General features: G+C 41.2%; 1 protein-coding gene across 6 annotated transcripts in view; it reads right to left on the minus strand.

Moving 5' to 3' along the window:
- HS6ST2 (heparan sulfate 6-O-sulfotransferase 2) overlaps positions 1 to 27,138 on the minus strand; it is a 397,215-nt gene that overhangs the window by 64,208 nt on the left and 305,869 nt on the right. For 4 of the 6 annotated variants that reach the window (XM_044937422.2, XM_025277118.3, XM_044937420.2 and 1 more), the window contains exon 3: positions 18,914 to 18,946. The exons of the other annotated variants lie outside the window; for them this stretch is intronic. In XM_044937422.2, coding sequence (XP_044793357.1) covers positions 18,914 to 18,946 — 33 coding nt within the window. The remainder of the gene's footprint in view (positions 1 to 18,913; positions 18,947 to 27,138) is intronic. 6 annotated transcript variants of the gene reach the window in all.

Here is a 27,138-nt window from a genome sequence, read left to right on the forward strand (position 1 = left end):
AATCATAAGATTTCTCTACACTTTTATGTCCATCGTTTGTGGATTATGAGCTTTTTTGAAGGTAAGTTCAGTTCAGTCGCTCAGTCATGTCCAACTCTTTGCAACCCCATGAATTGCAGCACACCAGGCCTCCCTGTTCATCACCAACTCCCGGAGTTCACCCAAACTCATGTTCATCAAGTCAGTGATGCCACCCAGCCATCTCATCCTCTGTCGTCCCCTTCTTCTCCTGCCCCCAATCCCTCCCAGCATGAGGGTCTTTTCCAATGAGTGAACGTAAGTAGACTGTGTTTAATCTCAGCATATTTCCCCCACCTCCTTTACATACAGGCTGACTGGTCCTCAGCATACTCAGGACACTGTCTTTCTTCCCATACAAGTGAATGTCTTACATGACAAAAATGGCAGACACCATGGTACCCCTAGGGACTGACCCCAGGAATAGGTTAGAAGTCACAGTCACTTGCAGGAACTCAGACATTTGCAGGCTGACCTGACTTCAGGGCAATGGTAGAAATGGGAGCCGTTCCCTGCCAAGACTTCCTAGTCATCGGCTTAGCGGTTCCTGTAAGCCCATGCCGCAGAAGTGACCTTCACACAGTCCTGACAGCAAAGGAGGACAGCACTCACCGCTGGTGTCAACAGGCTCTAGGAACAAAGCGTTTCAGAGAAGGCCAAGATTCTCTAACTGGCATTCAGGGAAGGATCTTGGAGGACAGAGCTTGAAAAGAACAGCAGTGTGTAAGCAGGAAGGCCATGCTTAAATAAAGGAGGGGAGATAAAGGAGGTGAAGGCTGAACCCAATTAAAATCGTTGGGGGGCATCTACATTACATGTATTTTTTTTAACCACCAGCTGATTGTAAACTATATGAACACTCTTAAAATCAGTACTACTACTACTACTAAGTTACTTCAGTCGTGTCCGACTCTGTGCGACCCCAAAGACGGCAGCCCACCAGGCTCCCCGGTCCCTGGGACTCTCCAGGCAAGAACACTGGAGTGGGTTGCCATTTCCTTCTCCAATGCATGAAAGTGAAAAGTGAAAGGGAAGTTGCTCAGTTGTGTACGACTCTCAGCGACCCCATGGACTGCAGCCTACCAGGCTCCTCCATCCATGGGATTTTCCAGGCAAGAGTACTGGAGTGGGATGCCATTGCCTTCTCCCTTAAAATCAGTAAGATTTTGCTTAACTCCAACGATAGCTTTTGAGTTTAAATAACACTTCTAGTCTCTCTAAAAAAGCAATTTTAAAAGAAAACGAGGGGCTGCCCTGTCAGTTAAGACTCTGCCTTCCAATGCAGCAGGCATGGAATTCAATTCCTGGTGAGGGAACTAAGGTCCCAGATGCTGCAGAGTGTGGTCAAAAATTTAAAAATAAAAGATATTTTTTTAAAAGGGAAGTGAGCTACTTAGTACACAAGCAGACTGTCTCACCTCCCTAAGAGACTTAAGATGGTCTCAGCCTCCAGTACGGAACTCTGTGCACACTGAAAACCTCTAAGTCACGTGTTTAACACCATGTCACGTGTAGGTACTCAAGGACTGGGTCTGCAATGAATGTACAGGTCTTATTTTACAACCATGTTCCCTGAAGAAAACTGAGGCAGCCATCACAACATTCAGTAATTTAATGTATTTTAATGTGATTGATTTTTTAAAAACAAGACTCCTGCCTTCATTCCACAAACACTGACTGAAAACCTACTGGGTTTCAGGCATTAGACCGGACACGGGAGACACAAAGATCAATGAGACAACAGTGCTGAACCCCACAGTACACAATCTAGGTAGGGATGCACGTGGTTAGAAACTAACCCATCTCCTCTTCCACCATTTGACTGCAGTTGCTCTCATCAGCGATGGCCTGACAACCAAGTCTAGTGACCTCTTTTTAAAAATCAGACTTTTTGGCAATCTCACTCCTGTGACATCTGAGGAGAGACATGATTGAATTTAACCACCAAGCCCTGCAAATATCTAGAGGAAGAGCTTTCCAGGCCAAGGCAGGAGCAAGTGCAAAGGCCCTGAGGTAGCAGCAGACCTGGTATAGAGTGAAGCTAGGAGAAAGGTGTGATTAGAGAAGGAAGGTCACAGGCCAGAGCAATAAAATATGAAGTCAGAGAGAAAACAAGAACCAGGCGATGCAAGCCCTTGCAGGCCACGGAAAGGCTTCATTATTGTATTATTCGTGAGATGGAGTGCCACTATCAGATTTTGAACAAAGGAGTGACAAAATGTGAATTAACATTTTAAAAGGATCATCAGGTTGGTCGCTGCATGGAAAACAGGCTGTAGGGGACCATGGTGGAAGCAAGGGAACCAGCTTTTTACAGGGGCCCATGGAAGAAATGATGGTGGCTTGTTATGGAAAACAGTCCGGAAGTTCCTTTAAAAACTAAAAATAGAACTACCAGGTGATCCAGCAATCCTACTCCTGGGCATATAACTGGAAAAGACAAAAACTAATGTGATAAGTTACATGCACCCCAATGTTCACAGCAGCACTATTTACAATAGCCAAGAAATGTAAGCAACCTAAATGTCCATCAACAGAGAAATAGATAGAGAAGATGTGGTGCTTATACACAATGGAATATTACTCAGCCATAAAAAAGAACAAAATAATGCAGCAACATGGATGGACCTAGAGATTGTCGTACTGCGTGAAGTAGGTCAGACACAGAAAGACAAATAGCACATGATATCACTCATATGTGGAATCTAAAAAAGTAATATAAATGAACTTATTTATAAAGTAGAAATAGATTCACAGACACAGAAAACAAACTTGTGGTTACCAAAAAGGAAAGGGAGTTCGGGAGGGATAAATTAGGAGTTTGGGATTGATAGATACACACTCAGTCACTCAGTTTAGTCACTCAGTCGTGTCTGACTCTTTGCGACCCCGTGGACTGCAGCATGCCAGGCCTCCCTGTCCATCACCAACTCCTGGAGTTTACTCTAATTCATGTCCATCAAGTCGGTGATGCCATCCAACCGTCTCATCCTCTGTCATCCCCTTCTCCTCTTGCTTTCAATCTTTACCAGCATCAGGGTCTTTTCAAATGAGTCAGCTCTTTGCATCAGATGGCAAAAGTATTGGAGTTTCAGCTTCAACATCAGTCCTTCCAATGAACATTCAGGACTGATTTCCTTTAGGATGGACTGGTGGGATCTCCTTGCAGTCCAAGGGACTCTCAAGAGTCCTCTCCAACATCACAGTTCAAAAGCATCACTTCTTCAGCACTCAGCTTTCTTTATAGTCCTACTCTCACATCCATACATGACTACTGGAAAAACCATAGCTTTGACTAGACAGACCTTTCTTGGCAAGGTAATGTCTCTGCTTTTGAATATGCTATCTAGGTTGATCATATCTTTTCTTCCAAGGAGTAAGCGTCTTTTAATTTCATGGCTGCAATCACCATCTGCAGTGATTTTGGAGCCCAGAAAAGTTAAATCTCTCACTGTTTCCATTGTTTCCCCATCTATTTGCCATGAAGTGATGGGACCAGATGCCATGATCTTTGTTTTCTGAATGTTGAGCTTAAAGCCAACATTTTCACTCTCCTCTTTCACTTTTATCAAGGGCTCTTTAGTTCTTCCTCCGTTTCTGCCATAAGGGTTGTGTCATCTGCATATCTGAGGTTATTGATATTTCTCCCATCAATCTTGATTCCAGCTTGTGCTTCTTCCAGCCCAGCGTTTCTCATGATGTACTCTGCATAGAAGTTAAATGAGCAGGATGACAATATACAGCCGTGAAGTCCTCCTTTCCTGATTTGGAACCAGTCTATTGTTCCATGTCCAGTTCTAACTGTTGCTTCCTGACCTGCATACAGATTTCTTAGGAGGCAGGTCAGGTGGTCTGGTATTCCCATCTCTTTCAGAATTTTCCACAGTTTGTTGTGATCCACACAGTCAAAAGCTTTGGCATAGTCAATAAAGCAGAAATAGATGTTTTTCTGGAACTCTCTTGCCTTTTCCATGATCCAGCGGATGTTTGGAGAATTTTGAGCATTACTTTGCTAGCTTGTGAGATGAGTGAAATTGTGCAGTAGTTTGAGCATTCTTTGGCATTGCCTTTCTTAGGGACTGGAATGAAAACTGACCTTTTCCAGTCCCGTGGCCACTGCTGAGTTTTCCAAATTTGCTGGCATATTGAGTGCAGCACTTTCACAGCATCATCTTTCAGGATTTGAGATAGTTCAACTAGAATTCCATCACCTCCACTGGCTTTGTTCATAGTGATGCTTCTTAAGGCCCACTTGACTTCACATTCCAGGATGTCTGGCTCTAGGTGAGTGATCACCCCATCATGATTATCTGGGTCGTGAAGATCTTTTTTTATAGTTCTTCTGTGTATTCTTGCCACCTTTTCTTCATATCTTCTGCTTCTGTTAGGTCCATACCATTTCTGTCCTTTATTGAGCCCATCTTTGCATGAAATGTCCCCTTGGTATCTCTAATTTTCTTGAAGAGATGTCTAGTCTTTCCCATTCTATTGTTTTCTTCTATGTCTTTGCACTGATCACTGAGAAAAGCTTCTATATAAAATAAATAAACAAGTTCCTATTGTATAGCACAGGGAACAACATCCAATATCTTGTAATAACCGAGGACAAAGAATAGATATATATGTATGTATATATAACTAAGTGCTTCCCTGGTGGCTCAGACAGTAAAGAATCTGCCTGCAATACAGGAGACCTGGGTTAGATCCCTGGGTTGGGAAGATCCCTTGGAGGATGGTATGGCAACCCACTCCATTGTTCTTGCCTGGAGAATCCCCATGGACAGAGGAGAGTGGCAGGCTACAATTGATGGGGTCGCACAGAGTTGGACATGATTGAGTGACTAAGCACAGCACAGCATATATAAAAGTAAATCATTTTGCTGTACACCTGAAACTAATATAACATTGTAAATCAATTATACTTCAGTATAAATAAATAAATAAAAAGAAATGATGGTAGCTTAGAGGGGGATGGCAGAGGAGACGATGATGAGGGTGGTCAGATTACCAATATATTTTGAAGGCTAATGGATTAGATGTAACCTGGGAGAGAAAAAGACACATGAAAGATATACTGAGGATATGGGGAGCAGAATTTCCATTTACTGAGGTGGAAAAGATTCTGAGAGGAACAAGTTTTGGGGGGAAAGTCAGGAATTTGTTTTGGGGCAGGTCAAGTTTGAGATACCATTACTCTTCAGAGGAAATCTGGGCTAAGAAGTTGGTTATATGAGTCTGGAGATCAGGGGAGAGTTCAGACTGGCAATGCATATGGAAGCCAAGCCTGCCCCCAGCCTTTCAGCATCCTCTCCAAGCAGGGTCCATGTGATTCAACTGACATCATCAGCCACTTAGTGAAAGAATGCTTCTGCTGCTGCTGCTAAGTCGCTTCAGTCGTGTCCGACTCTGTGCGACCCCATAGACGGCAGCCCACCAGGCTCCCCCGTCCCTGGGATTCTCCAGGCAAGAACAATGGAGTGGGTTGCCATTTCCTTCTCCAGTGCATGAAAGTGAAAAGTGAAAGTGAAGTAGCTCAGTCATGTCCGACTCTTAGCGACCCCGTGGACTGCAGCCCACCAGGCTCCTCTGTCCATGGGATTTTCCAGGCAAAGTACTGGAGTGGGGTGCCATTGCCTTCTCAATAGTGTAAGAAGAATCCTTGCCTAAAGCCAGTTTGGCCTCCTCACCTTCTTTCTCACATGGTGCTCATCCTGGCCTTCATTCTCAAGACTGTTTGAGATTGTTTGGCCTGATAAAGTGGAAGTTGTAGTGATGACAAAGCTGCTTAAGAAAGTACAATATTGGGACTTTCATTGTGGTCCATTAATGAAGACTCCATGTGCGGGTTCCATCCCTGGTTGGGGAACTAAGATCCCATAAGCCATGTGGCATGGCCAAAAAAAAAAAAATATATATATATATATATAAAATATTGATGTGCAGCGTAGACTCTGTTTTCCTGATGAGGTATCTTTCACTGAAGAAACACATTTTTGATTAAGTTTCTTTTCTTCTAACATGTACAAGCATCAGAATATGAAGATCTGGATAAACTCAAAATGGAATCTTAGATGCCACAGAGAGACCAGCATTCAATCAAATTCATTTGGAGGGGAACCTACCATAAGGCCACTCACCCTCAAGCTAAGCTTTTGGGGTATTATTTTAGGGGGAGTTGGTAAATCGTAAGCCCAAGAAAATCACAGTATTTTGTTTCTTGCAAAAATCAATGAAAGGCAAATCAGCCAACTACAGGTTGTACTACTGTTTGGAGCATCATTTTTGGCTCCACTCACTTTGTCTTCCAGGTACTGGGTTCTGTCCTTACTAAAGTCATTTGCTAGCTGCTGGGAGCTTGACAAGTACTACTTATTCTCATCAGTTCCCCAACCCCACAAACTAGATTCACAAAAGTTTAAAAGTGGTAAAAATTGAAAGCCTGGAGAGCACAGTGTGTTCCAAACTATCCACTGAGCTTCAGAAAGAGAGGTATGCAAACAGAGTTGGGCAAGAAGATCCATGGTAGGTTATTTGAGTTTCCTCATCTGCAAGTGGTACTAGCCACTCCCTACATGCCCTACCCCCACAGAAGGTTCTGCTGGGGGAGCTGAAGTAATGGTGAGACATACAAAGCCTGACATCTGCGTTCTCCTTCCATTTGGGTATGAGAGGTCATTTACAGATCTTCACACAGCTAGCTACTCTTCTGAGCCTGTAGAGGAAAGAAAGACAGCCATTTTGAGTCAGAAAATGACTCAACCTGACTGTCAGGAAGCTTGCTCAGGGCCGGGCAGAGGAAACCTGCCAATTCCTCAGATCATCATGGCAGTATCAAAAGTAAGGACACATGTCTGTGGATCTGGCTGGTCCGCTTGGTGATTCAATGTCCATTGGCCCAGTAGAATACTGTCCTATTTTTGTGAAGCTAGCAGAGGTGTGTTTGCCATCAGTCTGTCTGTCTGTCTGCATGCCTGCCTGTGTGTATTTTCTACCCACCCACCTGCCTGGCCTGTTCATTTCCTTAGAACCCAAAAGCAGAATTAAAGGGCTGGTAAGTTCTATGGAGTCACCTTCTAGCACACTCCTTCATCTTATAATGGGGAAACCGAGGCCCAAGGAAAAGTGACTTAACCAAAGTCGCAGAGTGAATTTAACAGCAGAATTGGAATTTTAATTCTAGGTTGGCTGATTTTCAATTCTTGGTCTTTGTCCGTCTATGACTCAGCTTCTTTAAAAAAAAATACTTATTCATTTATTTGACTGTGTCAGGTCTTAATTACATCTTTTTTTTCTTTTTTTTAATTTAATTTTATTTTTTAACTTTACAATATTGTATTGGTTTTGCCATATATTGCATCTTGTACGATCTTTCATTGAGGAGCATGGACTTAGCTGTCCTGCAGTATGTGGGATCTTAGTTCACGGACCAGAGATCAAATCTGTGCCCCTTGCATTGCAGGGCAGATCCTTAACCACTGGACCACCAGGGACGTACCTTGACTCAGCATCTTGCTACCTTGTTTGACTTCCTTTGTTTTTATTTTTAAAAACTGAAGTATAGTTGATTTACAATGTTGTATTAATCACAGCAAAGTGATTCAGTTAAATATATATATATACACACATACATTTTAATATATCCTATGATAAACCATATTAGAAAAAAATATAAAAAATAAAAATATAATTAAAAATGTACTCTATCTCTGCATTTCTTTTTTTAATGAGTTTTTATGTGAGTATAGTTCATTTACAATGTTATGTTAGTTTCTATGGTATAACAAAGTGAATCAGTTATATATACACATATATCCCCTCTTTTCTGGATTTCCTTCCCATTTAGGTTATGACAGAGCACTGAGTAGAGTTCCCTGGGGTATACAGGGAAGTAGGTTCTCATTAGTATCCATTTTATATACAGTAGCATATCTCTGCATTTCTGCTTCTCTGTCTGTCACTGTCTGCTATACATAATCCTTGGGAAACTGGTGTTGGCTTGGCACATGCCTTACTTTTACAACATGTTCTCATAAAGGTTCACATCTCTATAATATAACTCGTCAACCCCCATTAATTAACTGCATTGCCTCAGCTCCAAGCTTTGGTCATGTCTTGGTATATCTCCTTTTGCTAAAAAGGTCAAACCAAGCACCTGAATTATTCCATAGATTTGCTTTCACCTGTGGGATTATTATAACTCAGAAATATCTCAAGGCAAGTATCCCAAATTAATTTTTTATGCTACCTCTTCTATCCCAAGTTGACCCTGACCTTACAGTATTTGAAATACCGTGCATATTTCCCCATGGCAAATCGAGAATCCACTTTTAATTTGATCCCTACTTTTGTAATGCAACTTGTTGACAGTAAAAAAACAAAAAGAAAGAATATTGCTGGCTTTCTCATCCCCAGTTTTAAAAATAATACTACAATCTATAGCATACTACATACAAAATAGCTTTCAACTTGAAAAGTCACAAAAACAGAGAAAGAATACTCTCCAGAGGTTTCACAAACCCTGGAGAATGTGACTTGCCACTTTCTGTTTTCTTTGAATTAATATGAGAAAGGAAATGAGCATATAAGGTGTGATGGATATGGTTTCCAGTTTATTGTCTGGTTTAGATTAGAAGCTCCCAGAAGACAGGGCTAGCTTAATCCTCTGCTCAGGGACAGGGAAGCCTGGTGGGCTGCCGTCTATGGGGTCACACAGAGTCAGACACGACTGAAGCGACTTAGCAGCAGCACCAGCAGCATAAACAGGCAACGAATCTGCTTTTGGCTCAGTTGCAGTTGCTGCTAGAAATGGAGCTGGTGTTGCAAAAAGGAAGAAAAAAAGAAAATCAAGGCTAGCTTCTTACAACAGGTCAGCTGATGACTATCCTGACTTAGACTGGTCTTGCATTTAAGGTTCTCCTAGAATAAGGAAATGGCAACCCACTCCAGTATTCTTGCCTGGAGAAACCCAGGGACAGAGGAGCCTAATGGGCTGCTGTCTATGGGGTCGCACAGAGTCGGACACGACTGAAGCCACTTAGCAGCAGCAGCAGCAGAATATTCTTTATAAACTCCACTTATTTTGAAGCTAGATTTCACCATTCTGAAAGTGAAAGTGAAGCGGCTCAGTTGTGTCTGACTCTTGGCGACCCCATGGACGGCAGCCTATCGAGCTCCTCTGTCCATGGGATTTTCCAGGCAAGGGTACTGGAGTGGGTTGCCATTTCCTTCTCCATTCACCATTCTACCTGCCTTTAAAAACTGGCAAATAGATTTTTAAATTGAAGTATAGTTGACTTGCAATGTTGTGTTAGTTTCAGGTGTATGGCAAACTGATTCAATTATACATGTACATGGGCTTCCCTGGTGGCTCAGTTGGTGAAGAATCTGCCTGCAATGCAGGAGACCTGGGTTCGATCCCTGGGTTGGGAAGATCCCCTGGAGAAGGGAAAGGCTACCCACCCCAGTATTCTGGCCTGGAGAACTCCATGGACTGTATAGTCCATGGGGTCGCAAAGAGTCAGACACGACAGCAACTTTCACTTTCCCTTATACATATACATATATTTCAGTAGCATTGTAAAATTGACACTGAAGGCGTCATACAGAAAGGAATAGATGAGTCTAATGGAACTTTCCTTGAGAAGCGCTTAACATGGGGTTTTATGATCTCCGAGTATTAAACCACATGGTTCTTCAATGATATAACATTCTGTGGTTTTCAGGGAATCTTCATTCAGAGCTCTTATCCTCCCATCTTATTTCATTTTCTCATAAAACATACCAGCACTTATAACTAATTAATTTTTAGGTCTTAGTTAATTTCACTCTTATGAATTTCAGAAATCCCTCAGTGTTTCCTGCATAACCAGAAATTAATTCCCTTTAATTAGTCAAGAAAGGTTATTTGAGCAAAAGAACATCCATGTAATCACTTTCGCCTGCATAGGTTCAGAAGCTAGGTTATGGTCTAAAATGCGTTTGGGAGTCAGAAAATGACTCCAGCCAAAAGTATCACTTAATGTTCCTTTCTTCCTTGTAGCTTTTACTCCTTTTCATGCAAACAAGCTGTAATGGGCTTAAGAAACTCTTTATTTTGCCTCATGCATCATCTCTGACATTGTCAAATCAATTCATATGAAAAAATTGGAGAAAGACTATGCACAGGCTCCTCATAAAGTCTTATGTGCATTTACATTTTAATATAGGAACAATCAGTAAAGGCCATTTAAAGGCTCATTTATGCCCGTTTAGAATGATTCTGACATTCCACAGCTGTACCTGAGCAGCCTTCTCTTAGGGCTCCTGACAAATGAACAAGAGCTCCCAGAGAAGAGAAGGTAAACGGTGCCCCATGGCGAGCAAAAATCAAGTTGCAAATTGTAAAAGCCATGAGAAAAAGACCAACGAGCTACCAAATCCCATTCACACATGCTGTCTGGCATACCCACGGCCAAAATTCTGAAAGTTGAAAAGTTTTCAAACTGTATCAGGCCTTGATAAAGCCCCTTTATAACTGCAGTGTCTGGCTGACGAGGTGATGCTGAGCTGTCCGGGAAAATCAGTGCAGTAAATTGGACGCTAAGCCAATGAAAGTGAAGGGACAGGAAGCCCCATGGTGGCTTGGTGACAGTCATTTTTTTCCTAGGTGCAATTTTAGGATTTCGAAGAAAGGCTATTTGCCAAATAGGAAATATTTCAACTCTGGAAGGGGAACAGAAATAATCTAGTAATTCCTACCTTGTGAAATAGTGTTCTCCATTTTATGTGCTCATAAGATCTCCTATGATATATAGTTGTGCTACAAATGCTCTGGACAAGGCAGTGAGACCAAACTAATGGAAAATATTGCATGCAAAACAGAAGCCCACCTAGAAGAGTGAAATAGAAAGATAAAGCAACAAACACACCTGGAAAGGATTCAAAGTCCTGAGAACCAATATTAAAAGACATTTAACTCTTTTGATGGAGAAAGGGCTAGAGCTATAATTAAGAATGAGCATTAAAGAAATAATACATAAAAAAAGAAATGATGTATACATTTAACTGTGGAGCCCCAGTCTATAGCCCTGTCTTCATTTATTTCAACTGAATCTTGCATTGCAGGCTGTATTTCCAATCCAGCTACTCTCTCCTCTTGGTGACCTTGGACTATCAGCTGCCCCAAAGCCTCCAAAATACATGCACTTTACCTATTGCTAAGGGATTTTGCCTACTTTCATTGATAAAATTCTTTGAGAATAATGAATTACAAATGCTGTGAACAAAAGTAGCACCAAGAATTAAATAGCAAAACCAAGCAGACAAGCAAGCATAATTCCCAGGTAGCATAGGTAATTCCAAATCAAGGCACCAGAGGGGATGCAGTTGACCTGATTTGTAGTCCTGAGTCTGCCAAAAACTAGCTGGGTGTGCTTAGATAGGTCGTTGTCTTGGTGAGGATCTATTTCCTCATCGGCACAACTTCACAGGCTTTTAAATGAGAGCCATACAGGAGCTCCCTGTGCTGTTTCACTCATCTCTTTCCTTAAGCCCAATTCTTCAATGTCAATATCCTGCAAAAGTAGATCAGAGATGCACTTCTTTGGAGTTTCTAAACCCTCTTGGATCTTCTTCAGACTCTCTGACCACAAAATCATGGCCGGCTTTTCTCTGGAAAAGAATGAATTCCTAAAATCTAATCATGGAGCTGATTCTTATATTTATTTTACTTTCTAAAAGATGTTTTTGATGTGGACCATTTCTAAAGTCTTTATTTAATTTGTAACAACATTGCTTTTGTTTTATGTTTTGGTTTCTTCACAGAGAGGTGTGGGGGATGTTAGCTCCCCAACCAGGGATCGAACCCACACCCCTGACACTGGAAGCCTTAACCACTACACCACCAGGGAATTCCCTGATTCTTGTGTTTAGAACATGGCAGGTATCTGAAATTATGGAACAGTGGTAACATAGAAGGGCACAGCAAGGGTATTTCAGATGTTGGTGACTTTCTAGCTCTTCCTCTTCTAGTTGTCCAAGCCCACCTTTCCTGCTTCCCCATCTTCTCCCACAAAGCCCAGCGCAGCAGATGTAGGGAAGGTGTGAGGAAGTTAGGGAAGGCTAACTTTCCAACTTTGGTTCCTAACTGGGCTTTGGCGAGTTGCTGAGGCAGACAGCTCTGCCATGGCTGCAAGAACCTTGAGTGGCGCTCTAAGAGTTAAGACACTTTTCTTGGCACCTGACACATTAGAGGGCAAGGCCTACGCCATGTCATTGTGAAGCCAACTTAGAATGCCTTCCTTCATTTTAGTAGCATTTGGTTCTTCTTGAAGATTTCCTGTGGGCAATCTGAAAAGACAGCGAATTTTCAGATATTCTCATAAGAAGTTGAGAGTTGCATCTGTGGTGTTGAAATGTTGCCCTGGCTGGTGGAGGTTAAAACAATAAGCAACGTTTTAACTTCTTGTGATGTTTACAAAAATTGTAAAGCTGGCTTTTCCTGGAAAACTTATGCTTAATCTAAGCAATTCTGATACACTGGAAAATGTTCCTACACATCCACTTGACAGAATTAAACAGAATGTTGGAAAGAGATCTTAGACCACGTCTCTGAAAACAACTTATTGTACCACTTTAGAGCTAAAAGAAGCTGCAGTCCATGGGGTTGCTAAGAGTCAGATATGACTGAGTGACTTCACTTTCACTTTTTACTTTCATGCATTGGAGAAGGAAATGGCAACCCACTCCTGTGTTCTTGCCTGGAGAATCCCAGGGACGGGGGAGCCTGGTGGGCTACCGTCTCTGGGGTCGTACAGAATCAGACATGACTGAAGCCACTTAGCAGCAGCAGCAGAACTAAAAGAACCCAGGGATCATCTACTTTGAACACTGCTTTTATACATGAAGATACAGGCTCAGAGAAAGGAAGTGCCATGGCTAAGGTCCTATAGCAGTGAGACAATGGTCTTCCAATTCTCAAGCCAGGGCTCTTGCCACTACAGAAATGGGCAACACCAAATGCCACCACAATTACTAACCTTTCATACTTGTGTTTTTCTTTCAAAAGGTAGTCTGTTTTGAGTAACAAAAATGCTGTGAGTAATCAAGAGAAATATCCCTAAGGGTTAGTTAGACCTATTCACATTCTATGACAGGAAGTAGGTGAATCTGCCAAATTCTAATGCTGAAGAAGATTAGAAAAGTATGGAACAGGAGTTTAATAAGGAGCACACTCTGGGTTATACTTCAGGATGAGCTAAGGGGAGGCGGTCCTAATGACAGAGCAGCAAGAAGCAGAAAAATGAGAACTGGTACTGAAACTAGGAAAGTATGAAATAGAGGAAACCAAAAGGCCCAGGCAAAGTGTTAGCGAAATCTGTATGAAATCTATAAAAGCAAAGAGCAAAATCATGTGGATCACTCTCCATCCATCCAATCATTCTCTGTCCACTTTTATTTTTTTCATGACATTTATCACTCTCTGAGATTAGTTTGTTCATTTACTTGTATATTGTTTACTTTCTATTTCCCTCTAATATGTGTGCACACACCCATTCATGTATACTTACATCCCTTAAGAAACACAAGAGGAGAAACCTTGCATGTTTATTGTCCCCAGTGCCTAGAACAGTGCGTGGAACATAGTAAGTGCTCAGTAGATACATTTTGAATGAATAAATAGAAGTTAGACTACAACTGATGAAAGCTGTGAGGATAAAGACATCCAAGATTATAAATTCAAGGATGTTTTGATTATTCTTACTTTCAGTCAGAATAAGAGAAGTACATCAACATCTCTAGCTCATTTAAGGCAAGAGAAATAGGAATTTTGATCAATACATGCACCATTATTATGAGAGCTTTTGTGCCACAGAGGTCATAAAGGGGGTGCTGGCACAATAAAAGGGGAATAGTGCCATCTGCATATCCATAGGAGGACTTTTGGGGCCTCAAGTTTGGTTTTCAAGATTACAAATGCAATGAGGGATCTTTGGGACCTGAGAGTAACCTTGAAGTGAACTTTGAAATTAACAGCTGGGACTGACAATACTTGATACAAGACTTGCAAACAAAGGGCCATGCCAGATTTCTAAAGAATAAGCTGGTGTGCACCAGGAAGGCAAGGAACTCACCCCGTTTTCTAGACCATTACCTTTTGGAGGGTCTGATGACCTCTGCATATTCCATAGGTGGTAATTCAACTGGGGGGACTGCACTTAATTTGGGAAATGGGGGAACGAGGTCACCTTCCTTCATAAGGAATATTGTTCCCAGTGCTAAAGTTATAACCTAGGTCTGTAGTTTCTGTAAGGATAGCTCATTTACAAAGAATTATTCTAACAAGACTAGGCAACAATACTATGCAACAATACTATTAACCAAGATTTGTTTATCTCTTTGCTCTAATTAAGTTTTAGGTCAGACATAATTATTCTTACTCTGGCCTAGAACACTGAAAGCCAACTTGAAATGTAAAATACCAAAGTAATTCAATATTTACTAAATTTAAAGGAAGTAAAATAAAATGGAAGTAAAAGTAAAATAAATTTGAATTTATGCACATTCTTTTCCCACTTTAGCAGTGCCTTATTTTCCTTAAGTCCTCTTTTGTCATTATGATTTTCAGCAAGGTTATAGTCTTTGAATAACTTGTCATACACTGCAGATATTTCAAGACCAAATTAAACTCTCAATGCACTTGCATATAACTAAAGAAAACTGTATTAGACACTTCAGGACAAAGACACTACACATTCTGTATTGACAGCCCATTGTTCCACAGACAGCATGGCATCTGGAAGGTGTCCAGTAAATATTTGCAGAATAAATAAAAGAAAAAAATCAATCTACCATGTGATAGAATTATTTTCACACATTCAATATGTCAGGCATGTCTGACCCAGCCCGTGTGTATGTGTCTATACACGTAGTGCTCTCAAAATTCCCACATGTTCATCCTTCAGGATGAAGGCATTATCCTTCCTCTGGGCACGTATGTTTGTATAACAAAACACTGCAGCAAGATTAACCATACAGACTGTCCCAAGAAAGATCATTTTAATTAACCTTTCCTCAAACATACCAAACTACCAACACTTAAAAATTGATCTCAATTTTCACTTAGGAGAACTGTTTCTTCTCCCTGGAAAATATATACCTTTGAAAGTTTCAACTGCCAAGTTATATCTCCAGTTCATAATCATAGAAATTCACAATTGACTTGTTATGCTTTCCATGGAAACTCAGTGTGAACCACTTTTCTAACTTAGACTACTTTTACTTCTGCTCAGATGAATGCTCAGCACGTCTTCCTTGTTTTTGACCCTTAATACTTCTCAAAGCTAGATTCCCCCATCTGCATTCCTGAGGCAGGATGACAAAAGCCAGACTACACTTCAGCCTCCTAGGATATCCTGCCCTGGAGATGCTCAGCAAGCAATTGGAAATTGGAGCTAGCCTGGAGCTCCGGAATAAGTTAAGGAGAGGTCAATTTAGGAATCATTAGTGTAGAGGTGAAAGGTGAAGCTATGTCAGGAGATGAAATTACCCAGAATGAGCACACAGCAAGAGAAGAGAAACAGATCAATGACAGGACCTTGGGAATTGCTCCACTGAAAGGAGCGGGGTGGGAGGGGGAGAGGCTGTGTGTGTGTGTGCGTGCACATGTGTGCACACACTCATGTGTGTGTAAAAGACATCCAACAAAGGAAACTTAAGAAGTGTTGAGAAGAAGACAGGAGGTGAACCAAGATAAATTAGGAATGCTTTCAAATGAGAAGATGTGTAAAAGTTCCAAAATCACCAAAGAGTTCAAGAACAGTAAAGCTGGAGGAGCCACTGGATTTTTAAACATGTCACAGATAATCTTGGAAAGCAGTCTTCTGGGTGCCATCCTTCTGAACTCTGCGTGACCATATGCTGATGTGTACAGGTGTATATGCGTGTGCTCCAGACCATCATAAGATGAAATGTAAGTGTTGCATGAGACTGGTCCTAGGTGTGTGAGACAATCGTGGTAATAAGCATTACCACTTATTGACTGTTTACTATATGCCAGGAACAGTGCTAAGCGCTTGATATGCATGATCTCAATTTAATCCTCGCAACAACCCTGTAAGGTGTTTACATGTGAAGATTCAAAGTCTGTAGAGGCTAAAAAAATGACTCAAGGTCACAGTGCTAGAAAGTGACAGGCAGCACCGGGATTGGACCCAAGGACAGTTTGACTCTAAAAGCCGGTACTCCCAGTCACTGAAGAAACACTTCCATATTCTGACATTAGCGACATCATCATGTATGAGGGGAAGAGAGCTGGTACATCAGTTGAGCATCTCCTATTGACAAAAGTACTTTGACAGAACACCTCCTTTCACTCATATACCATCAACATCATGGCTATGTTTAGGTTAACTTTATGAAGGAACATTTAAAGAAATCGGATTCACTTTTTGGAAAAGAAGCCGAAGTTGTATAATTTCAAACTGGTTATCATTCAAATGTCTTTACTACAATAGCTCCCAAGGGTTTGATAGTTTTTTTTAAAAAGTGTGGCATCATTGATTTGGTGGTTGTTATTGATATTCAAATCACTGTCTATCAAACTCATCTGAAAAGTGAGGGAATTTGATAGGGTAATTTTAAAGGCCTCCTCCAGTCTTGACTTTTTATAATTCTCATATGCAGGTCTAATGCCAATCATTTTAAAGGTACAAAATATGAAGCAGAATGGAAAAGCAGCAGCAGAACTGGTTTATGTGTCAGCATCCTTTTATTCTTTAAATTTATAGAGGCATACTGTTAAAATATTATTAAAAAAATCAGTCTTTGGTTGTTCAAGGCATTGATCGTGAACTCAAGTAGAAGCTTGGAAACTCCATCACAAAATGATACCCTGAAAATCCAGGCAAATAATTTTCTTGCAGCCAACTGCAGACCTTATAATACAGCTGGCTATAGGGAAAAGAGAGAGAGAGACAGAGAGAGAGAGTTGCAAACGCTCTGGCAGTTAATGTTTTTGCTGTCTATAAAAGCACAAATGAGGTTCTGGTCTGAAACAATTAGCCTCGCTGTTAATTGTGCATGTGTGTGGCAATAATGCAAGGCATTTGGGATGGCTCCCACTGATTGTCCCTTCTTTCTCTGGATTAGAAAATCCATTCAGACAACTAAATAATAGCAAGCATTTATGCAAATTGTTAATTATTAGACAGAGATAATCATAATCTTGTATATTTAGAAAACTAAATGTACAATGGGGATTACCAAATGAATTGTTGCTTTATTTTACTAGTGGTCGAAAAACATGCTAGCTTTGCAAATAGTTTTCATACATCATTCAGTCCACCAGAATTAAAAATGGCTCCCATGGACGTTTACCAAAGCTGATTCTCTTCCATAGCACCATCTGTGTTCTTCTCTTCCTTTCTCACAAACTAAAAGCAGGTAAATTACTCTGACAATAGTTTCTGGTCAAACTACTCAGCCCCATAATAAAAATAAAGAATAAGTCATGACTTGTTTTGTTATATAGCAAGCCTATTAAGACAGAGATGATTCTATCATGGAGCAAAATTTAAAACAAATATAAAACAAAATTTGTAACATTTTCCCTGTGAAAGCAATTATAGGGATAATAGTCTTTAGGTTAATTGGCTATTATCTTAATGGTCACCCACTCTGTTTTATTTGACAGATGAGGAAGTCAAGGCTCACAGCAGACATAGGAATTGAGCAAAATCACCCCACTAGTTAGTAGCAAAACGTAGTACTCTTGCCACCATGATACACCCAATCCATGATGCTCAGATGCCCTCCTGTACTAATATTGTGTGATTAGGTGTCTATACCATTTATCTCGATGAATTATAACCTGACTATGGAATTAAACCCTGAATTTATGCTTCTCAGATGTCAAATAAATCCATTGAGACCCTAATGGGAATATGGAAACCCAGCTACTGAAAGCCAAACTGGGTATCTAAGATATGGTCAATCTACTCTATTTCACTGAGAGTCTTCTCTAGTAGAAGAATCCAAAGGCTATAACCTTTGCTCCTCCTAACTTATCTGGCTAGGGAACAAATAATATAGATGGGTAGGAAGAGAAAGTAGAGACACTGGTAAATCTTTCTGGAGCCAATAAGCCTAGAATAGGCCAAATACAGTACTGGTGAGCAGTATGATCTTAGAAAACCATGTGCCAAGCAAGGAGAGCCACATTTACAAAATGGCTGACAATTCTCCCAGCCTCCTCAGCACTGATGGCATTATGACGGCACAGCTCACGGCAACAGTCATTGCCTGGAAAGACACTATTCTGTCGCATTCTCAACAGCCCCACCCCAGCCCCCCACCCCGGAGTTAGAAACTTTCCTGTGTTTGATTAGACTTGCAGAGTTCATGTCACAAAGGTCCCTAGCCTATGGGGTTACGCTACCTTGCAAATCTACATATGTACATACTTTACAAGCCCTGATACTTTCAAATAATTCATCTCCCTTCAGTAAAATGCTGACCTAGTTGTTTCTTAAACCGCCATCCAGCTAAGAGACAGGCAGGTGCACCTGAAGCGCTGTGGAGAACGCTTTGTTGATGGTGGGGTGGGGTCTTCATAACAGAACACTCCACAGTATCTTCCGATTTCAGCAAAAAGGAAAAGAAGCTAGTGACCTACTGGCCGACTGGGATGCTGGCCCGGAACTTTCGCCCCACTTCTGAACTAGGTCAGCTTTCAGATCTGAGACTACATGCCTGGGCCATGTCAGCTGTTTTAAACTAAAAAAGAAACATGGAAAGAATCTATCCAAGTGGAAACTTAACTATTTATTGTATGGAAATGAAACTAATGGGCAATGGCAGAGTCTATGTAGTCTAGCTCACTTGGGTTTGGTTAAACTCAAAATCCATTGTCACTTACCTTGCTGCATCTAGAATCTGAAAAATCCTCCACCTGTTAAAGGAACAGTAAAACCAGGTGCTAGCAAGAGCTTGGTAAGAGAGGAATTAAAATAATAAAAGTTTTCCATTTTGCTTTGATCACATTTGTTTTTCAGCTTTCCAAACATCAAGGCAACAGCTCATGGATGGCTCCCTAATTCTGTTCCCCACTAGCTCCTCTCATGTAGTGGGGAAATTATGAATCAGAGGGCTAAAAGGGACAGGGCAGTGCTGAAAGTCAAACCTCTGAAAGGCTATGGGCTGAGAATGAAAGATCCCCCATTCAGTCATAACTAATCCCACTCCCTGTCACACAGGCAATGGCAATCTAAGCAAAAAACCAAAGTCAATAAACCAAAACCAAGACCATACCAAACCAAGCACTGTGGTATCACCAAAACGGAAATGCCTGATTGAAAGGACCTAGGAGGAATTTACAGGGATTTTTCATATTATCAAGGATATATGAAACATAAATAACAAAAAGAAAAGAAAGAATGATTAGACTTTGTGGATGTTCTTCCAACCGATGAAAATTCAAAGCACACAGAAAATGATACATAAATCATCACTTGTTCCTTCCACCCAAATGCAAGACATCCATCAATGTAAGCAATGTCTCTCCGTTTAAAAAAATACTCAGTTGCTTTCATATTATATCTTGAGTCACAAAATACTAATTCTACTATGTGGATTTCTGATATTGGCAGGACTGGTAAGTTGCGCATCAGACAATTGCTAACCTGCAAGTTCAAATGGGCTTAGATAGCTTTTTGTTTTATACTAAGCAAAGGATATTATAATATGCTAATACTTGTGTGCCCATAGTGAGTTATATAGCCTAGACATTTTCTTTGGAGGAATATTTCTTTACATTAAATATGTCTTGAGGTTTTAGAGGTGAGTTAAGAGAGATTTTCATAGCGTGGCTAGCAGACATAGCAATAGGCCTTGCATCATTGTTTAAGGAGCAACATATGGCTCTTTTATCATCAGTTCTTGGCGTGGCTAAGGCCCCCTTCCCTGGTTCTGTGAGTTGTGAAGCCTGGTGGAGAAGCAAATGTGATGAAAACAAAAGTAATGTAGTTAGTGACATCAGATCTGTTAGACAAGATACCTACAATTAGCTGACTTACCATCCAGGGTCCAGTGTGATCCTCTTCCATTCCAGCCACAAGAAAGAAGTAATCTAGAATGTCTGGCCTACCAAGACTTAATTTCCCTACACAGTGAAGAAAGGCTAGTATCTCTTCCACTGCACTCAGCCTCATGAGCAAAAAATACTTGTGAAAAATAAAAATAATAATAACAACATGAAAACATAAAGTTATATGTTGAATCTTCGTGCTAGAAAGTTCTGAAGTCAAATATGTAGCACTTCCCAAAACTTTAATTCTATTTTTGCAGCATTAATAGAAATCCTCAAATAATATAAGTATGTACATAATTAATGTTATGGGGACCAGATCAAATTTAACTTTAACCAGGGGAACTACTGCCTCTTGAGATTTTTAAAAAATGTCTTTGTAAGCTTCTCAATGGTCTATTAAAATTTGCCCAGGGATTACACCGAGAAGACTTTTGGAAGCGCATTGTCTTACCTGGGAGTCCAGGTTGCCAGAGGTAGATTATTCAGTGGTGATCCAGGAAGATGTTATAGGTGTCCAGTCAAAAGGGTGGATAGTCAACAGAAGTGAATCAAAAGCCATGGGGAGAAAGAGAAAAAAGAGAGGCATATTGATTAGAAAAAATGAATTAACATGAGGAATCCATTTTACACACACACACACACACACACTCTTTGAGAAGGTTCTTGCATGGAATCTTTTTTAAAAGACCTTTTAATAAAGTGAAAGGATAATTATGTAATGTGACATTGTTGTTGCTGTTGTGTAGTCACTCGGTCAAATCCGACTCTTTGTGACCCTATAGACTATAGCCTGCCAGGCTCCTCTGTCCATGGAATTTTCCAGGCAAGAATACTGAAGTGGGTTGCCATTTCCTTCTCCAGGGGATCTTCCCATCCGAGGGATCAAACCTGCGTTTCTTGCATTAGCAGGCAAATTCTTTATCATTGAGCCACCAGGGAAGCCCCATGGTAATGTGGCAGCGGTACTAATTATCACAACAGCAATCCTATTACAATATACAAGTGTATCAAATTAACACATTGTACACCATAAATTTACACAGTGTTATATGTCAAGTATATTCAGTTAAAAAGCATCCCCACAAAATATCTATCATTTATTATGTAATAGGCATCATTAGAGGCACTTAAGGATGCAGCAGTGAGTAAAACAGACACAAATCTCTGCCTTCACAGAGTTTACAGTCTTGTGAAAGATTTTTCCTTACACCATCTGTTTGGAGAAGAGTTCCCACAGAAATATACTGTCTGTTACTAACTCTAAGAAAACATCTCTTCTCATTTTATTTATGTCTTTATGTATGAAGAACACAACCGCTGGCATCTGATTCCACATCTGGATTGGAAAGGCTTCTCTTTCTGATTGGAAGAAACGTGATTGCTTTTCACGAGTTCCCCGTGTGGAAAGTCCCTCCCCAAGGCTGTTAAGTCAAGTTTCTTTTCAATGAGGGCATTTGCTGTTCACAGAACTCCAAGTGTGTGTACCTCGAAATACTATGAAAACAGGAAGTCTCTGTACCACATCCTGGCAGAGTTTTTTTTTTTCACTGGATGCTGTAGTGTTCTGTAACACTCCGAGACTGGACTCGGCACCCCTCAGCAAGCCACCTCCTGGGAAAGCAAGTGGTAACAAAAGGGCCTGTGAGGCTCATGCCCATGACCCAGACACTGGCTGGGGAAGAAACAGTAACAGTAACCCTCCTCTGGGCCAAGGTTCAAGATGGAAGTAAACATCTCTCAGTGACAGCTACTACCTAAAAGTCAAATTAGCAGGGAAAGGAAAAGATGAAAATGAAGGGCACACATATTGATATATATCAATGGAAAATGGGAATTGAGGAGTTGTCACAGGAGCCCCAAACTCTAGATGGGGATTTTTGCTAACGAGAAACCTCAAATGATGACACCTACCCCCTGGCATTTACATTCAGAACAAAAATGAAGCTATCTAAGCACAGGGACCTATATCCAATATCCTGGGATAAACCATAATAGAAAAGAATATTTAAAAGAATGCATATATATGTATAACTGAATCACTTTGCTATACACCAGAAATTAACACAACATTGTAAACCAACTATAGTTCAATTTTAAAAAGTGAAACTATCTATTCACTTTAATATTAAGGATCCAAGTTAAGACGTAGGAGAAACAGGATGATGTAAAAATCCAAGACCCTTCACCTAAAAATCGGTATTCCTGGTTTCTAATCCAATTTTACCAATGACTCATTTGATCTTGGGCAAATTCTCTTCTCCAGTCTCAGGGAGTCATATGAAAAGAAGGATTTTCACAAGGTGGTTTCTAAAAATCCTCCAGTTCCAGTATTTTTGTAATTCTCTAATAGGTTTGTCTTTCATTTTGGTGCCAAGTTAGTTAGAAGAACAGCAATCTCTAGTCATTTTCTCTGTACAACATGCCATTAGCAGTTCAGAGAGCCCAGAGCCCCACAGTCTGAGCTTATGAGTAGAGGAAAACATGGCCAAAACAATAACAGCCAAGTTGAAATGTAGCCGATCATCATTCTGTCCAGGAAAACAGCTTTGTTTATTTGAAACAGAGAATGGCTGGTTCTCTAGGATGGAAAAGTTATACAAGTAAACTTAATTGAGAATAACAGGGAAAATCTAATTGATAAACAACTGATTCCCCCTCCCCTTCTCTCTTTCTGCTCATGCAGCTGCTCCATCTGCCAGGAGCCTAGGATGTTGCTGATTGCTGTCAATCAACAAGGACCGCCAAGCCACATACTCCCAGACAAAGGCTTTCATGAATGCTCAGATTTGCAAAGGGTGGTTAAAACCAAACAAAAAAAACCTACCAACACTGTCTTGGTCTGATTGCTAATCTGTGGCAGATAATACCCTGTGGGAACCAATTACTGACCACTGTTCGTTCCAGAGCCGCCAAGCCAACAGCACATTCAAGCTCTCTGATTTGTGACATTGGATTGCTTTGCTCCCACACCCAGAGCTGCTGTGCCCCTGATACCCCCACCTTCTCACTATGTAGGATGCCCTTCCACTCTTGTCTTGGTCTGACCTAATACACTGCTGCTTAGTTACCAGCCAACTCATTATTGTATCTGCGGCCACATCTTCATTTGATCTCTGAAGGCCAAATATGGTATATCCTAGTGAAAAAGTTTTCTGCATGTTGAACCTGGTCCCCTAAATGGGAAGGTGTCCCATGCATAGAAAGTCCCAGGTGAATGACTCATTTTTTATTTTGTTTGCAAATTTTATATTTTATTGCTAATTATCATGAGGTATTTTAAAATTTTATTGAAATACAGATTTACAATATTGTATTAGCTTCAGGTATACCACAAAGTGATTTAGTTATACATATACATATGTGTGTATAAATGGCAGCTTTGCTCTGTGACTCCTTTAAGCCTACACTCCAGAGGGGAAGATGGCTCTTGGGTTTCCTATCTGCAGTGAGGATGTTGGATTAGGTGCTTTCCCAAAGGCCATTGTTCATTAGAACATTTTAAGGCTTTATAATGAATCTGACTCAGTCCGGAACCTATGAATAGAGCCTGGGTTCTGAACCAACTGAGGCTGAAAGAAACACTCTTGCATCGCTCTAAGAGACTTTGGGGGCCAAAGGCTGAGTGGACAAGTTTGTCTTCAGTGGCCCACTCTTTCCATTATGTCTCCAGACCTCCCTTGGGTCCTCAGGGAACTGCACTTGCACATGATTGGGACCTTCTGGCCAGTGCCCAGCATGTAAATCAGGTGTGACCAGGCTTCCCTTGTGGCTCAGCTGGTAAAGAATTCACCTGCAATGCGGGAGACTTGAGTTCAATCCCTGGGTTGGGAAGATCCCCTGGAGAAGGGAAAGACTACCCACTCCAGTATTCTGACCTGGAGAATTCCATGGACTGTATAGTACATGGAGTTGCAAAGAGTAGGACATGACTGAGTGACTTTATTTTTAAATTGAATGCAATAAGCCAGTTTGGGGGGAACTACTGATGGTTGAATTGTGGTCACTCTCGGAGGTTGTATTTGGACTGGGTGGTCACACCTCAAGGAGTGACCAATATGGGCAGATCAGCTGCTCTGGGCTGTCAGATCCTTCTAGTACCATCTCGATCAACAGCATGGAGTCATTCTCTAACCCAAGGTGGGATTCAGAACTCAGGTGGCTGCTATAAACAAGTGGTTTTAAAGGTCTTTCTACCACCATCAATCAATCAATCACAGTCTCTGAGGGGTGATCTTTTATTCAGTTAGTCTTTGGATGATCTTTTATTTAGTTAGTTTTTTTGGATGATCTTTTAGAGATCATTAGTATTGCAGTTAATGCTGCTGCACAACCTTCTTGACCCCCGAGTCTCTGACGACTTGCTGCAGATCACAGAACACCTTAGTGGCAGGGCTGAGACCAGGACGCAGATCTATAGGTCCCCTTCCCTGCTGGTGTACTACCCACCCCGCATCCACCATCAGGCAAGCAGGCGTCTATGCCTTCACATACAGCCACATAGCCCTTTGGAGCAAGTCAAAGAGCAAGGGCTGCAAAAGACTGGGAAAATAGCCCTAACAGACCCCCAAGAGTTTCAATTCTTTATAGCAGCCCACCAGGCTCCCCCGTCCCTGGGATTCTCCAGGCAAGAACAGTGGAGTGGGTTGCCATTTCCTTCTCCAGTGCATGAAAGTGAAAAGTGAAAGTGGAGTCGCTCAGTCGTGTCCGACTCTCAGTGACCCCATGGACTGCAGCCTACCAGGCTCCTCCGTCCATGGGATTTTCCAGGCAATAGTACTGGAGTGGGGTGCCATTGCCTTCTCTGTTTCTAGTAGCTATGAAATTGTAAACACATTTTCCTAAGCTGCTCAGGCTGTTTTCTGCCTACACGCACGTTGACTACATCACGTGGTGACAATCAGCGATTCTTCTGTCCTTTCCCTTGTGAGAAATAATACCTAATACCTGGGCTCCATATTGCCAAAACACCAAGCACAAAGTGGATCTGATGAGGAAGATGACTACAGTTTTTTTCAGAGTGTTTTCTTATCTGTTGGAGAGTCAGGCAATTCTCAGTCGCAGACGTCTTCCCTAAGCTGTTTGTTGTCAGCTGTCCTTACAGCAACGGCTCTGTCCGCTCACCCTGACCCCTGTCCCTCAGTTTTTAGTAAAATCCTCCCATTTTGGCATCATAAGAGTGCCCTCTAGCGCTGATCTAATTAAGAACCTGGAGGCCGAGGGATTCTTGTTTTCATGGGAAATGGGTCTGGCTGTACCTTGTCCTTGGCTATGCCAAGACACATTCTTTCTGAAGCATCTCTGAAGCACCTACTTGACAATGCAGTCGTTCACAAAGGAGTGAAAGGAACAGTTTGCCATTGAAACAAACCAAGCAAACCAAAAACAAAAACAAAAACAAAAAAAAAAGAGTGAGAGAGGTCATTAAAGAAAACCTGGCTTATGTTTCCTCCTGAGATGCATTTTGACTCATGATGTGGGGCCACTGTTTGAACTATCAAAGGGGGTGCACAGATGCAGGCTGACTCCATCAACTGAAAGTTGACAGTATTTCTTAAAAGTTTTTTTTAAAAAAATGTATATAATTTTAAAGGTTACTTTCCATTTACAGTTATTACAAAATGTTGGATATATTCCCCCATGTTGTACAATAAATTGTTCAGCCTATCTTACCCACAATAGTTGGTACCTTCCATTCCCTCTCCCCTATCCTGCCCCTCCCTCCACTCTCCACCGGTAATCACTAGTTTGTTCTCTCTATCTGTGAGTCTGCTTTTTTTAAAAAAAGCTGACAGTGATTTTTGAATGTGTTTTTGAGTTCCCCAGATGCAAACATCTGTATTTGTATGTTAGGTTTCAGTAATGTGTTTCTTCAATTTGATAACACCTACACTTTTGCTTCCAAGGAAGCATAGACCATTAAGAATCTCTTAGAAACATTCTGGGTATAACAGGGCTTGCTTTCTGATAATAAGAGCCTGCAAAAGTTTCACTTAGAACATAAACATAAATCTGCATGCATGTGTGTATTTCTACAGTTTATTTTACCTCATTTTGTCTCTGTATTTCAGATTTGGGGATCTGGAAGATCCACAACGAATGCTATCTCAGACTAGTTCAAATCCTCAGGGAAGATTCCCACTGTGCCCTTTACATTCTGCTTCACAAGAGACTGCTATTCTACTGAATCCCAAATACTGGATGCTGACACAGACAAAGAATGGCAAGCTGCCAAGGTGACACAGAACTGCTTCATTCACATTTTCACATGTTTAAGACACAGAGCATGACAAAGTCCCTAACGAGCAAGGATTTGGCAAGTGCTAAACTAAGAATCGAGATCATTCTCAGGAAATATTCAGCCAAGTCATGAAGAGGGTCAGACAGTAGTGACACGTGGAATGTTCCATCCTGGACATATGTCACTTGCTTTCGTCAAGGAGCTTCCAGCTCTGCCGACATCAAAGTGTGGTAGGAGCCACTGGCTTGGGTCTGAAACTGTCCTCAATCCAGCCCCGAACAAAGAGGGAACCGGAGCCAGCACAGGCTTCGGAACTGACAGAACTGTGTTTGAATTTCAGCCCTCCAAATGTCTTTGGTTGCTTCAAACCCGTCAGTCTCACTTTTCTCAAAATTGTGACCTCCTTGGGATCTCCAATAATATCTGACAGATGGCACAAACCAGGTGCTCAACAAAACCTGCTGAATTTACTAAAACCAACCATTTTGATTTTAAAATAAATGAAAAATACCCTTCACTGTCCAGATGTTTGGGATGAAGTAAGAGAAACATCGGACTAATGGACTCCATTGGTATACATCTGTGTTGACTGACTGGATCTGTCCACAACATGGAAAGTAAACTGGATTCTCAAGGAAAAAAAACCTCTGTTGAAGACTTTAAGCTACTGCTGTTCTTGCCCACATAGACCTTGCTAGTCACTATCAATGTGACAGATCAAAAGGTCCAGGGCTATCCTAGAGACTCCCCATTTATGAATGGATTTGGCTTGGTGCTATTGATGTATGCACCACTTTTTGAAAATTCATGATCAGTT

This window comes from Bubalus bubalis, chromosome X (genome assembly GCF_019923935.1).
Source record: "Bubalus bubalis isolate 160015118507 breed Murrah chromosome X, NDDB_SH_1, whole genome shotgun sequence".
In the NCBI taxonomy this organism is placed as follows: Eukaryota; Metazoa; Chordata; class Mammalia; order Artiodactyla; family Bovidae; genus Bubalus; species Bubalus bubalis.